The sequence below is a fragment of the Choloepus didactylus genome, chromosome 3 (genome assembly GCF_015220235.1).
Source record: "Choloepus didactylus isolate mChoDid1 chromosome 3, mChoDid1.pri, whole genome shotgun sequence".
In the NCBI taxonomy this organism is placed as follows: domain Eukaryota; kingdom Metazoa; phylum Chordata; class Mammalia; order Pilosa; family Megalonychidae; genus Choloepus; species Choloepus didactylus.
In genome coordinates, this window is record NC_051309.1 from 159,774,502 (window position 1) to 159,788,290 (window position 13,789).

At 38.1% G+C, this 13,789-nt stretch overlaps 1 protein-coding gene across 5 annotated transcripts in view; it reads right to left on the reverse strand.

Annotated features, from left to right (window-relative positions):
- TTC29 (tetratricopeptide repeat domain 29) overlaps positions 1-13,789 on the reverse strand; it is a 323,750-nt gene that overhangs the window by 269,182 nt on the left and 40,779 nt on the right. For all 5 annotated transcript variants that reach the window (XM_037830766.1, XM_037830769.1, XM_037830768.1 and 2 more), the window contains 3 exons: positions 13,147-13,193; positions 7,623-7,720; positions 5,711-5,794 (listed from right to left, as the gene is read on the reverse strand). In XM_037830766.1, the coding sequence (XP_037686694.1) occupies positions 5,711-5,794; positions 7,623-7,714 (176 nt within the window). In that variant the 5' untranslated portion in view covers positions 7,715-7,720; positions 13,147-13,193. The remainder of the gene's footprint in view (positions 1-5,710; positions 5,795-7,622; positions 7,721-13,146; positions 13,194-13,789) is intronic.

The window sequence follows — 13,789 nt, forward strand, 5'->3', positions numbered from 1 at the left end:
GATTCGATATGGGTACAATAAAGGATATTAATAGACAGAGGGGAAAAATATGACAAACATAAACCAAAGGATAAGATGGCTGATTCAAGAAATGCCTTCACGGTTATAACGTTGAATGTAAATGGATTAAACTCCCCAATTAAAAGATATAGATTCGCAGAATGGATCAAAAAAAATGAACCATCAATATGTTGCATACAAGAGACTCATCTTAGACACAGGGACACAAAGAAACTGAAAGTGAAAGGATGGAAAAAATATTTCATGCAAGCTACAGCCAAAAGAAAGCAGGTGTAGCAATATTAATCTCAGATAAAATAGACTTCAAATGCAGGGATGTTTTGAGAGACAAAGAAGGCCACTACGTACTAATAAAAGGGGCAATTCAGCAAGAAGAAATAACAATCGTAAATGTCTATGCACCCAATCAAGGTGCCACAAAATACATGAGAGAAACACTGGCAAAACTAAAGGAAGCAATTGATGTTTCCACAATAATTGTGGGAGACTTCAACACATCACTCTCTCCTATAGATAGATCAACCAGACAGAAGACCAATAAGGAAATTGAAAACCTAAACAATCTGATAAATGAATTAGATTTAACAGACATATACAGGACATTACATCCCAAATCACCAGGATACACATACTTTTCTAGTGCTCACGGAACTTTCTCCAGAATAGATCATATGCTGGGACATAAAACAAGCCTCAATAAATTTAAAAAGATTGAAATTATTCAAAGCACATTCTCTGACCACAATGGAATACAATTAGAAGTCAATAACCATCAGAGACTTAGAAAATTCACAAATACCTGGAGGTTAAACAACACACTGCTAAACAATCAGTGGGTTAAAGAAGAAATACCAAGAGAAATTGCTAAATATATAGAGACGAATGAAAATGAGAACACAGCATACCAAAACCTATGGGATGCAGCAAAAGCACTGCTAAAGGGAAATTTATAGCACTAAATGCATATATTAAAAAGGAAGAAAGAGCCAAAATCAAAGAACTAATGGATCAACTGAAGAAGCTAGAAAATGAACAACAAACCAATCCTAAACCAAGTAGAAGAAAAGAAATAACAAGGATTAAAGCAGAAATAAATGACATAGAGAACAAAAAAACAATAGAGAGGATAAATATCACCAAAAGTTGGTTCTTTGAGAAGATCAACAAGATTGACAAGCCCCTAGCTAGACTGACAAAATCAAAAAGAGAGAAGACCCATATAAACAAAATAATGAATGAAAAAGGTGTCATAACTGCAGATCCTGAAGAAATTAAAAAAATTATAACAGGATACTATGAACAACTGTATGGCAACAAACTAGATAAAGTAGAGGAAATGGACAATTTCCTGGAAACATATGAACAACCTAGACTGACCAGAGAAGAAACAGAAGACCTCAACCAACACATCACAAGCAAAGAGATCCAATCAGTCATCAAAAATCTTCCCACAAATAAATGCCCAGGGCCAGATGGCTTCACAGGGGAATTCTACCAAACTTTCCAGAAAGAACTGACACCAATCTTACTCAAACTCTTTCAAAACACTGAAGAAAATGGAACACTACCTAACTCATTTTATGAAGCTAACATCAATCTAATACCAAAACCAGGCAAAGATGCTACAAAAAAGGAAAACTACCGGCCAATCTCCCTAATGAATATAGATGCAAAAATCCTCAACAAAATACTTGCAAATCGAATCCAAAGACACATTAAAAAAATCATACACCACGACCAAGTGGGGTTTATTCCAGGCATGCAAGGATGGTTCAACATAAGAAAATCAATCAATGTATTACAACACATTAACAAGTCAAAAGGGAAAAATCAATTGATCATCTCAATAGATGCTGAAAAAGCATTTGACAAAATCCAACATCCGTTTTTGATAAAAACACTTCAAAAGGTAGGAATTGAAGGAAACTTCCTCAACATGATAAAGAGCATATATGAAAAACCCACAGCCAGCATAGTACTCAATGGTGAGAGACTGAAAGCCTTCCCTCTAAGATCAGGAACAAGACAAGGATGCCCGCTAGTCACCACTGTTATTCAACATTGTGCTGGAAGTGCTAGCCAGGGCAATCCGGCAAGACAAAGAAATAAAAGGCATCCAAATTGGAAAAGAAGAAGTAAAACTGTCATTGTTTGCAGATGATATGATCTTATATCTAGAAAACCCTGAGAAATCGACGATACAGCTACTAGAGCTAATAAACAAATTTAGCAAAGTAGCGGGATACAAGATTAATGCACATAAGTCAGTAATGTTTCTATATGCTAGAAATGAACAAACTGAAGAGACACTCAAGAAAAAGATACCATTTTCAATAGCAACTAAAAATATCAAGTACCTAGGAATAAACTTAACCAAAGATGTAAAAGACCTATACAAAGAAAACTACATAACTCTACTAAAAGAAATAGAAGGGGACCTTAAAAGATGGAAAAATATTCCATGTTCATGGATAGGAAGGCTAAATGTCATTAAGATGTCAATTCTACCCAAACTCATCTACAGATTCAATGCAATCCCAATCAAAATTCCAACAACCTACTTTGCAGACTTGGAAAAGCTAGTTATCAAATTTATTTGGAAAGGGAAGATGCCTCGAATTGCTAAAGACACTCTAGAAAAGAAAAACCAAGTGGGAGGACTTACACTCCCTGACTTTGAAGCTTATTTTTTATAAGCCACAGTTGCCAAAACAGCATGGTGCTGGCACAAAGATAGACATATAGATCAATGGAATCGAATTGAGAATTCAGAGATAGACCCTCAGATCTATGGCCGACTGATCTTTGATAAGGCCCCCAAAGTCACTGAACTGAGTCATAATGGTCTTTTCAACAAATGGGGCTGGGAGAGTTGGATATCCATATCCAAAAGAATGAAAGAGGACCCCTACCTCACCCCCTACACAAAAATTAACTCAAAATGGACCAAAGATCTCAATATAAAAGAAAGTACCATAAAACTCCTAGAAGATAATGTAGGAAAACATCTTCAAGACCTTGTATTAGGCGGCCACTTCCTAGACTTTACACCCAAAGCACAAGCAACAAAAGAGAAAATAGATAAATGGGAACTCCTCAAGCTTAGAAGTTTCTGCACCTCAAAGGAATTTCTCAAAAAGGTAAAGAGGCAGCCAACTCAATGGGAAAAAATTTTGGAAACCATGTATCTGACAAAAGACTGATATCTTGCATATATAAAGAAATCCTACAACTCAATGACAATAGTACAGTCAGCCCAATTATAAAATGGGCAAAAGATATGAAAAGACAGTTCTCTGAAGAGGAAATACAAATAGCCAAGAAACACATGAAAAAATGTTCAGCTTCACTAGCTATTAGAGAGATGCAAATTAAGACCACAATGAGATACCATCTAACACCGGTTAGAATGGCTGCCATTAAACAAACAGGAAACTACAAATGCTGGAGGGGATGTGGAGAAATTGGAACTCTTATTCATTGTTGGTGGGACTGTATAATGGTTCAGCCACTCTGGAAGTCAGTCTGGCAGTTCCTTAGAAAACTAGATATAGAGTTACCATTTGATCCAGCGATTGCACTTCTCGGTATATACCCGGAAGATCGGAAAGCAGTGACACGAACAGATATCTGCACACCAATGTTCATAACAGCATTATTCACAATTGCCAAGAGATGGAAACAACCCAAATGTCCTTCAACAGATGAGTGGATAAATAAAATGTGGTGTATACACACTATAGAATACTACGCGGCAGTAAGAAGGAACGATCTCGTGAAACATATGACAACATGGATGAACCTTGAAGACATAATGCTGAGCGAAATAAGCCAGGCACAAAAAGAGAAATATTATATGCTACCACTAATGTGAACTTTGAAAAATGTAAAACAAATGGTTTATAATGTAGAATGTAGGGGAACTAGCAATAGAGAGCAATTAAGGAAGGGGGAACAATAATCCAAGAAGAACAGATAAGCTATTTAACGTTCTGGGGATGCCCAGGAATGACTATAGTCTGTTAATTTCTGATGGATATAGTAGGAGCAAGTTCACAGAAATGTTGCTATATTAGGTAACTTTCTTGGGGTAAAGTAGGAACATGTTGGAAGTTAAGCAGTTATCTTAAGTTAGTTGTCTTTTTCTTACTCCCTTGTTATGGTCTCTTTGAAATGTTCTTTTATTGTATGTTTGTTTTCTTTTTAACTTTTTTTTTCATACAGTTGATTTAAAAAAGAAGGGAAAGTTAAAAAAAAAAAAAAAGAAAAACAAGGAAAAAAAAAAAAGATGTAGTGCCCCCTTGAGGAGCCTGTGGAGAATGCAGGGGTATTCGCCTACCCCACCTCCATGGTTGCTAACATGACCACAGACATAGGGGACTGGTGGTTTGATGGGTTGAGCCCTCTACCACAGGTTTTACCCTTGGGAAGACGGTTGCTGCAAAGGAGAGGCTAGGCTTTGTGCCTAAGAGCCTCCTCCCAAATGCCTCTCTGTTGCTCAGATGTGGCCCTCTCTCTCTGGCTTAGCCAACTTGAAAGGTGAAATCACTGCCCTCCCCCCTACGTGGGATCAGACACCTAGGGGAGTGAATCTCCCTGGCAACATGGAATATGACTCCCGGGAAGGAATGTAGACCTGGCATCGTGGGACGGAGAACATCTTCTTGACCAAAAGGGGGATGTGAAAGGAAATGAAATAAGCTTCAGTGGCAGAGAGATTCCAAAAGGAGCCGAGAGGTCACTCTGGTGGGCACTCTTATGCACACTTTAGACAACCCTTTTTAGGTTCTAAAGAATTGGGGTAGCTGGTGGTGGATACCTGAAACTATCAAACTACAACCCAGAACCCATGAATCTCGAAGACAGTTGTATAAAAATGTAGCTTATGAGGGGTGACAATGGGATTGGGAAAGCCATAAGGACCACACTCCACTTTGTCTAGTTTAGGGATGGATGAGTAGAAAAATAGGGGAAGGAAACAAACAGACAAAGGTACCCAGTGTTCCTTTTTACTTCAATTGCTCTTTTTCACTCTAATTATTATTCTTGTTATTTTTGTGTGTGTGCTAATGAAGGTGCCAGGGATTGATTTAGGTGATGAATGTACAACTATGTAATGGTATTGTAAACAATCGAAAGTACGATTTGTTTTGTATGACTGCGTGGTATGTGAATATATCTCAATAAAATGAAGATTAAAAAAAAATAAATCTAGATCACTTGAATTATTTTTAAATTAGCCAATAAACTATAAACCAAAGATTTTGTGTGTGTGCGTGTGGATTCTTGTCAGGAAAAGAAGATACGTTAGTAGGAGTTTTAAAAAATCACCAGGGAAAAAAAGGTAGCAATATAAATCCTTCTCATAAAGCTTTTTTCCCCTCATGGAGGCAACACACCTTAAAAATGGAGTTTAATAAGCAATTAAAGACATAGCCTTAACTAAAATAGTACAAATGTGATAGTATAATATCTTTGTAAATATTAGAATTTTTAGAGCCATAAAATTAATGACTTTGATATGTGTAAGATCAGTAGAAATGACTTATCACTATTCAATATGAGTTTTAATTTTTAAATGTATGTCCAATAAAAAAGTGTACTGCACAGGAAAATCAAAATTTTGATAAAGAGACAAGACAAAAGAAACAAACTTTATATTAAAGTATCCTTAAAACATTATACTTACGCAGCAACCTCTTCTTTTGACAATCCTTTGAAATTTGCCTCCAGATAATGATCTATGTCATCTTTTCCTTTGATCAATTGAGACCTAAATGAAATAGAAAGAAATAATAAAGCACTGTCTTTCCAGGTTGAAAAGCTACCATATATATAAAATGCCACCTGCAGAACAGAAATATTCAAGGTATAATACCATATAAAATAACTGTTTTGCAGTAGCTAAAGTGTTAGGTTATTGATTGATAATATCACAATTCTAATTTTCCTGAATGGAAAAAGATAGGGAAGAATATTAAATCCAGCAGACAAAGTAATAAATGACAATCACGTTCCAATAATCTGCACTCTTTTGTAAACTGAGTTTTCTCCTTGAAGCTTTTAAGTCTTCCATTTTGCTCACATTGTCTTACAGTTTAACTTTCAAACTATGGAAGTCATATTTTCATTTATACAAATGTGTAAAATTTATTTGTTCTAAACTGCTATAAATGTTTTTCTGAAACACTGTTCAAGCATTTTTTAGTACACACAAAAATCTAATTATTATTAAAAGCTAAAAGTGCAAAATGACTTGAAGACTACTGGGAAAGGTATTAAACTTGTATGGTAGTCAGTCTTGACATCCACGATGCACCTTTCAAAATAAGCATACTATTAATATCTCATAACCATGGGGTTATGAGGATGAAACAAATATCTGCATTTTATTCAGAAGCTACAAGAGAATTCTGTTACAAAAATTTGCCTTAAATGTTTAGGATAAAAACATTTTTTAAAATTGATAAAATGAATGCAAGGAGAAGTTTTCCTTAAAATTCATCTTATTTTAGGGATGTGAGATTGGGACATGTTTTTGCTCACTTTGGAAAGAAAATGTAATCTTAACCATTAAAAAAGACAAGAAGAATAGCTTTTTCAGACTTTGTAAATATTTCACATCATTCAAACTTGCAATGGAAAATAAGAATAAGAATAAAAATATGTAAGAATATATATACACACATGTATGTACACACCAGAACTATGTATCTATTAAAAAATTTCTCAGTCACAGAAGATTAAAATTTTTGTTTTACTATTTTCAAAGAACTTCTATGTTAGTTTAGCTGAAAGCATTTATTTTGGGGCTTTGGTCTTTTCTAGAAATGCTAAAAATAAGGTACAGTCCTTCTCAGAGCCAAGATGTCCTGTAAAACTTTGATCATTAGGCTGTACGGGAATTGAAGAGTATGCATACAAAGAAAATAATCAGACTTCCATATGAAAATTATTTATATTGATAAATAATGTGTATTTCTAAAAATCAATAACAAGTTTACATGGCAATCTCCAAATAGCACGATCTCAGTATTCATATTTATGACAAAATGCATTGAGTCTCTGTGTCCTACAGTTTCTCGGCTACAACTCCAGGAGCTCAGCAGTTGTTCACAGGCAGCAGCACTTTGATGATGAGTATTCAGGCTCCAGGATCATTTCAACAGCTAAATTGTGCCTGCCAACCTACCCCAGTAGCCAGGCTGTGCCCTCCTTCCTCCAAAACAGAAATCAGCATTCAGGACCTCATGTATCAGAAGCCATGCACCTTACACTTCCAAAACTTCTGCTTTCTATTCTCCATGATCACACACATTTAAAAAATGAAAAATATCTCCAAAGTTCTGTGGGAACCATGATACAATTGGGATATGAAGTAAAATGATCAAAAGAACACTAGTTTGATAAATAAATATCTCCTTAGTATTTGAATGAGATTAACCAATCCCTTTGAAATAGCAAACTTGGATATTCTGAGTTTGGCATATACTTTTGTCTTTTCTTTAAACGTAATTTTATTTTCTGCGATAGGTTATTGCCATTTCTGACTGCAGGAAATTTGTCTTGTAGGAAAAGAAATGAAAACAAGGGTCACTTACCTTGGAATTGTTCCAAGGGAACATGGCAGCTTCTGTCTGGCTAAGGACGTAAGCTTTGGGCGTGTCATGGGTAGTGGGGGCAGAGTGGTCATTTCGGACTACAAAAAAAATAAATAAAGAGAAATGGTATTTTGAAAAATAAATCTTTCAAAGACTCCTTTAAGACATTGTTAAGAGATTCACTGTCCGTCATCTGAACTGGGTGTGTCTCTGTGCAGAGCTGTAACCGTTAGTCAGGAATGATACTTGGTGAGTGGATTCTGCAAGTTGCTTCTCTCATTATTTTCTCCTACTGTCTGCCTTTTGGCCAATTTATTATCTGTCTGCATCCCCACCATGAAGCTGATTTAGGAGAAAATTTGATACATGAATTGAAGATTCAGCCCACAGCTTTGGTAAGAGTACTGTTAAGAGACATGGTTGCAATGAAAAAGTCAAGATTTTTAGAACAACTATGGATTTAAAATGCTTTGATCTCCTGTTACAATCGATAATTGAAAACTGCTCATACTTTGCTGTTTCCTCAAAACTTTATCACTCACAGATACAGGCTTTGCCTTAGAAGTGATAGATGCTTAGAACCATTTTCAATAAGGCGCCAGCTGCCCTGAGAGAGCACCCAGCCACAGCGATGTAACAAATCACTTCAGAACATAGTGGGTTAAAAAAATTGCTTAAAACAATTATTTTATTCTCTCTCGTGTTTTATGTGGGTCAGAAATTAGGAGCGGGCACAACAGAGATGGATTTTCTCTGGTTCCCAGTGAGTGCGGCTTCTGCAGGGAGGGCTCAGGGGTGGGGGCAACACAGTGGTGGGGGCGTGGCCGTGCCTGGGACCCCAGCTGGACTGTCTGATGGAGCACATGCCTGTGGCCTCTTCAGGGGCCTGGGTTTCCTCACAGCATGACAGCCTTAGACTTCTAACGGGGCACCTCAGGGCTCCAAAGGCAACTATCCCAAAGAAAAGCCAGATGGGAGCTTTGTTCCATTTTAGGACTGGCTTTGGTGGCTTACTTAGTGTCACTTCCACTGTGATAACAGGCCTGCCCACATTTAAGGTGAATGAACACAGACTCAACCCATTGATGGGAAGAGTGTCAATGTCACATTACAAAAAGGGAATGGGGTATAGGAGATTTTGTTTTGGCCATCTTTGCCAAATACAATCTGCCACAGTGGGGAAAGTAATGAGCAATACTAAAGACAGGTCTATAAAATCAAAGCTATATAAGCCTTACTGCAAAGAGGAAGAAGTCAGTGGACTTAGAATAGAAAAATATTCACATGTTGCTGGGACTCTCAGATGCAAAAGAACCCACACTTTTATAGGTAAATAGAGAGGCAACAAAAAGGCTAGACCTGCCTGATCCCACCACCACTATTCCACTACCTTTGTCCTTTATCCTTAGGTTCACCAAACTACTAGACAACTTGTCTCAAGTTTCTAATCCCCTCCCTCCAGCATTAAGTACTTGTGTAGACCAGGAAGCCATCAATCTGGGCCTTAAGTATATTCAACAGACATTTATTGAGCTACGACTTGGTGCCAGGGATTGTTTTAGGTGCTGGAGATTTTCAGCACCGAACAAAAGGACAAAATCTCTGACCTAATGGGATTTACATTCAAGTGGTGGATGTGGAGAAGAAACAGACAACCTATGAAATAAATACAATTATGGAAAGTCAGGTGATGATAAGATCTACAGTGAAAAATAAAGTAGGGACCTGGAAATTACCTCCATACTCACCAGTAACAAAGGGATAAATAAGAGCAAAAGGAGAGGAGGTCAAAGAAGTTGGGGAGAAATTCTGTGGTGTCCTGATGGTGTAAGGTCTTGTGGTACTGTAAAAACTCTGGCTGTTATTCTGATTGAGGTAAGAATCAACAGGAGGATTTTGAGGCATAAGAGTGACATGGTTTAGGTTTAATTTCCAAGCTTAAAAGGATCCACTCTGGCTTCTCTTGAAAAATTAGACTGTAGGGGGAAGAAGGCACACAGCACAAAGGCCAGCTGGGAGATTACTCAAATATGAAGGAGATGGTAGTAGTTTAGGGAGAGAGATATGTTAGACCCAAGGTACAGGCACCTGTAGAGTGTTGAGACATATTTCCTTAGTGCTACAGAGGAGAGAGAAAGAGAGAGAGAGAATGAGCAAAGATATGAGGGAAAATCTTTTGACATTCAGTGTAGAAAAGGGCACCCTTATGTTTCTGAAAAAGATTTTTACCCTTGTGTTAAACTAAGTTTTCACATTATTAAAAAAAATCCTAATGCAGTTCTTTTAGATAAAATAGAATCCTGATATACCCAGATTATTAAGACATGATATGATCCATTAAACAAAATGTCCACTTAATTTTAAGTAATAACTTAAAAAGCAGACAGCCTAAACATCATGTTAGACCTCTCCTCCAGAGCAAACATTAGAAGATTACTGTATTATACTTTGTAAATTTGTAACATGACTTAACTTTTTAATTTTTAAAAAATTGATTTTTCTGCTTAGATGTTATAACAACTAGTTACTAGTTGATATAACTAGCTTAGAGCTTACTAATGAATGGTAAAATAAGGCTGAACATGTGATAAAAAGTTTTGACCAGCATAGGGTAGACCCCACGTACAGGTTTGCAGACAAGCTCCCCCAATCCAACTCTCACAAACTGACATCAGAGTGAGTGTTCCAGTCTTCCAATGGCAAATATAGGCCATCTCCATCCTGAACCCTGACCTGTCTAGCCCTAGTGAATTTCTAAAGGGAGAGAAGAAAACACAGAGAGTGTGTTTGCTTCCGTTGGAGCACTCCATCCTCTAAATTAAAACTCTGTTCTCACCAAGGCATATGCAATGGGCATTGGGGCCTGCGTGACCTCTGCAAAATTGCAGGGGCCTTTGAAGAGTTCACCAAGGAGATTTAAAATGAGGAACCAGTACTTGCAATTTCTCCAAATATTACGAAGACCCAGACAGACAAAGGGACCAGAAGCTTTGATCCAGCCTACACAGCCAATCGAAGTGCATAATGCTCCCTAAAAGTTGGTCTCCCAGTATGCTATATGATATTTATTCTTTTTGATGTTGACTTGGAGTAGACAATTTTTGCTAGAACATATAATCATCTAATGTAATCAGATACAAATGCTCTCCATGGAGAGGAACACATAGCTTCTTTGTCACACAGACCCACTGAGTTTTCTTTTGTTTTTTTTTTCTTTTCAAATTCTCAGTCAATGCTTCCTACCATTAAAGTTTCAGCGGCCAGTTCCTTCATTTTGCTCTCCTCTGATCTGAGAACATTAGCAGCAGGAGCACCTTTACTCTTAAATTTAGTTTAATGTAAGTATTGCAAGCCCTGCTGGCAAGCCTTAAGGCACAAATTCTGAATGGGGGGTGGTTAGAACTGAATGATAAAGTGGGAAAAAAGTTATCCCTCAACCAATCTATGTTGGAAAGTTTAAGTTCAGAGTTAGGGTGGAGGCTGAGCAGGCTCTCTGCTTGCTCTAAACCCCACATCCTCCCTTTCCTGCGCCTGATGGGAAAAGGTATTTTGTTGTGCACAACCAATACATGAGCACATAAGAGTATTTTATTTGAGCCAATAATGTATGAACTGAATTTTATGACACAAATAATATGAGAAATGCATCAAATATTTAAAGGGATCAGGTAACAAATTTATTTTCTTATCTAAGTAAACACCCTCTCTTTTATGTTTTAAAATTCAGTCTTACTTATGCTGTATTTTCTTAAAGTAGCTGCATCCTAGCATGGAGAAGCAGCCAAGGGGAAAATAAGTGGGGGTGTGAGGACCCAGGGCCAGGGGCCATCTCCTCCTTCATTACTGAGATACACAAGGTGGCCTACAAAACCAGGCAAAAGGCCCCTCCCTCCCAGGGGGGAAAGCATTAAAACTTCCCTCCCCAATCACTGTTAGTAACCAAATCTCACGAGATCCTGTTGTAACCAAATCTTGTGAGAAACTCCATTGTCACAAACCTTTATAAGCAGCACCACACACCTCCCCCCCCCCACCCCACTCCTCCCTCTGCAGAATGACAGAACACTGACTTCACTCTCCCGACTGCTGCCACTGGGAAAAATCAGGGGAAAATCGTCTCCTATTTTGTAAGTCCCTAATTAAACTCATGGGTAACTCTGTGCCAGGCATATTCTTTGGTCTTGAGGCTAATCTGGGGGTAAAAATAAAAGCATGTTTAAGGTCCTACCATTTCAGGCTTAAAATTTTACCTGTCCAGTGAATAAAACCTTTTGTTCTTTGTTAACAGGAGTTGTAGTACTATTCCTAGCATTGGCCAGACAGTGCTCCCAGCTCCTGGGTAAGCTCCAACCCAGATTCAACCATGAGGAATGGGACAGGTGCTTTTGGGTGACAGATGTAGGCCTGTTGCAGAAATGGCACACAGCACCCTTAACAACTGTACTTCCTCAGGGTTCTTCTAGCTCAATCCCACAGAGGAGAGCACACAAGCAGGGTGTGACTGCAGGAAGGGGAACTGCTCAGGTTCAGGTGAGCAAGGGAGGAGAATGAAGGAGATCTCTCTGGTACCAAAACAAGCTTAGCCCCAGGAGCTCAGGCTGAAACAATCTGTCAGGAGGTTCCAGAGGCAGCTCCTCCTGCACCCCGTGTCAGCAAGTAGGTGGTGCTACATGTGGCACCACGGGTGCTGAGACAAAGATCAAAAGGCTGCCCGCAGCCATTCCACTGTTGGTATTCAGAAGAGATTTGGTGGATTCTTTGATCTGCTGGTTGGCTCCTGTATCACCGTTACAGTCTCTTAAGTTTGGCCCCTACATGCAAAGACAAATGAGAATGTAGAAACACAGGATGAAAGGTCTGAGAGTGCTGGGTTGGGCTGAATGCATCATATGGTGTGAGTTTAAATTTCTGGCCCCCAAGTAAAATTCTTCAAAGAGGACCCCTCCTGTCCACTCAGGTTCCCTCATCAGGAAACACAAAGGAAGGGAGGTCCAGCACTGTGAAGACAGGGGCTACTTGGGTAGTGACTATGTCTGAGCCTGACTACTGTCTCTAGGGCTCAGGCTCTTTGGGGTAGCTACCCACTAATTTCTTAAAGCTCAGATATAAGAAAGCAAGCCAATAAACTGCAAAAAACAAATTTATTACTTGTTACCAAGAGTTCAAAATAAATATGGTTTTATCATCATCATTTATTTATATGAATAAGAAGTTTTCATATTATCACCATGTTATTTTACTACAAAAGATTAAAGAAACCTACAGACTAAATATCTTTAATTATGCTCCTGGATCGAGAAAAAAAAATCACATAAGGAAGTTTAAAGAAATGTTAAAGAATGTTTACCCCTTGTATCATTATAATTTTTGGACTCTTCTAGTAGTCTGTGGTGGAATATTAGATAGATTATTAAATAAAACAAATAGAAATCACACATGTCCTACCAACTGACATTTATCGATGTTTAAATAAAAACAAACCAGGAAAAGGGTTTGAAGGAAGGCCATGTTTCACTTGACTTACATTTGCAGGTTGCTGCCAAGACACTCTCCAGGCTTACAGAGTTCAGCCTGGAAATCAGGAAAGCAAAGAATAATACCCAGAGGAGAAAAGAAAAAAATAAAAAATTAGTCAGTAGAATAACTCCACCACACTTCCCCCTCCCCCAAGCATAGAATACGTTTCATTCATATAGCAAATACCAAGTACCTATGATGTGTTTAGATGAACAACAAAAAATCCTCAAGTGTAGAGTTTATAAGAACTAGTCACTAGTTCAATGAAATGCCAATACATCTGAAACATGTACATGTATTTATATATTACAATGAAAATATGACGTTTGGATACAACCACTTATTTAATCTCTCAAACTTAAGAGATGCAGTCAGCTAACTTTATTTTTACCCAAACCGCGGGCATTTTACCCAAACCCTTTCTGCTCCCACCTAGTTCTAAAAGGGAATAATCTATTCATTCCTATGCCTGTACATATTCCCCCATCCCCAGGAGGGTCAAGTGAACTGGGGAGCGAGAAAAGCGCTTTTTCCTCCTCCTACTCGTTTCTCTCTTGAGAAAAGAGGTCTGTGGACTGACTGAGGAAGAGCCTCCGGGGCCAGGGAGGGTCACTACCTGGAAGAAAATCCCGCCCCTCCTAGGAGCTAGG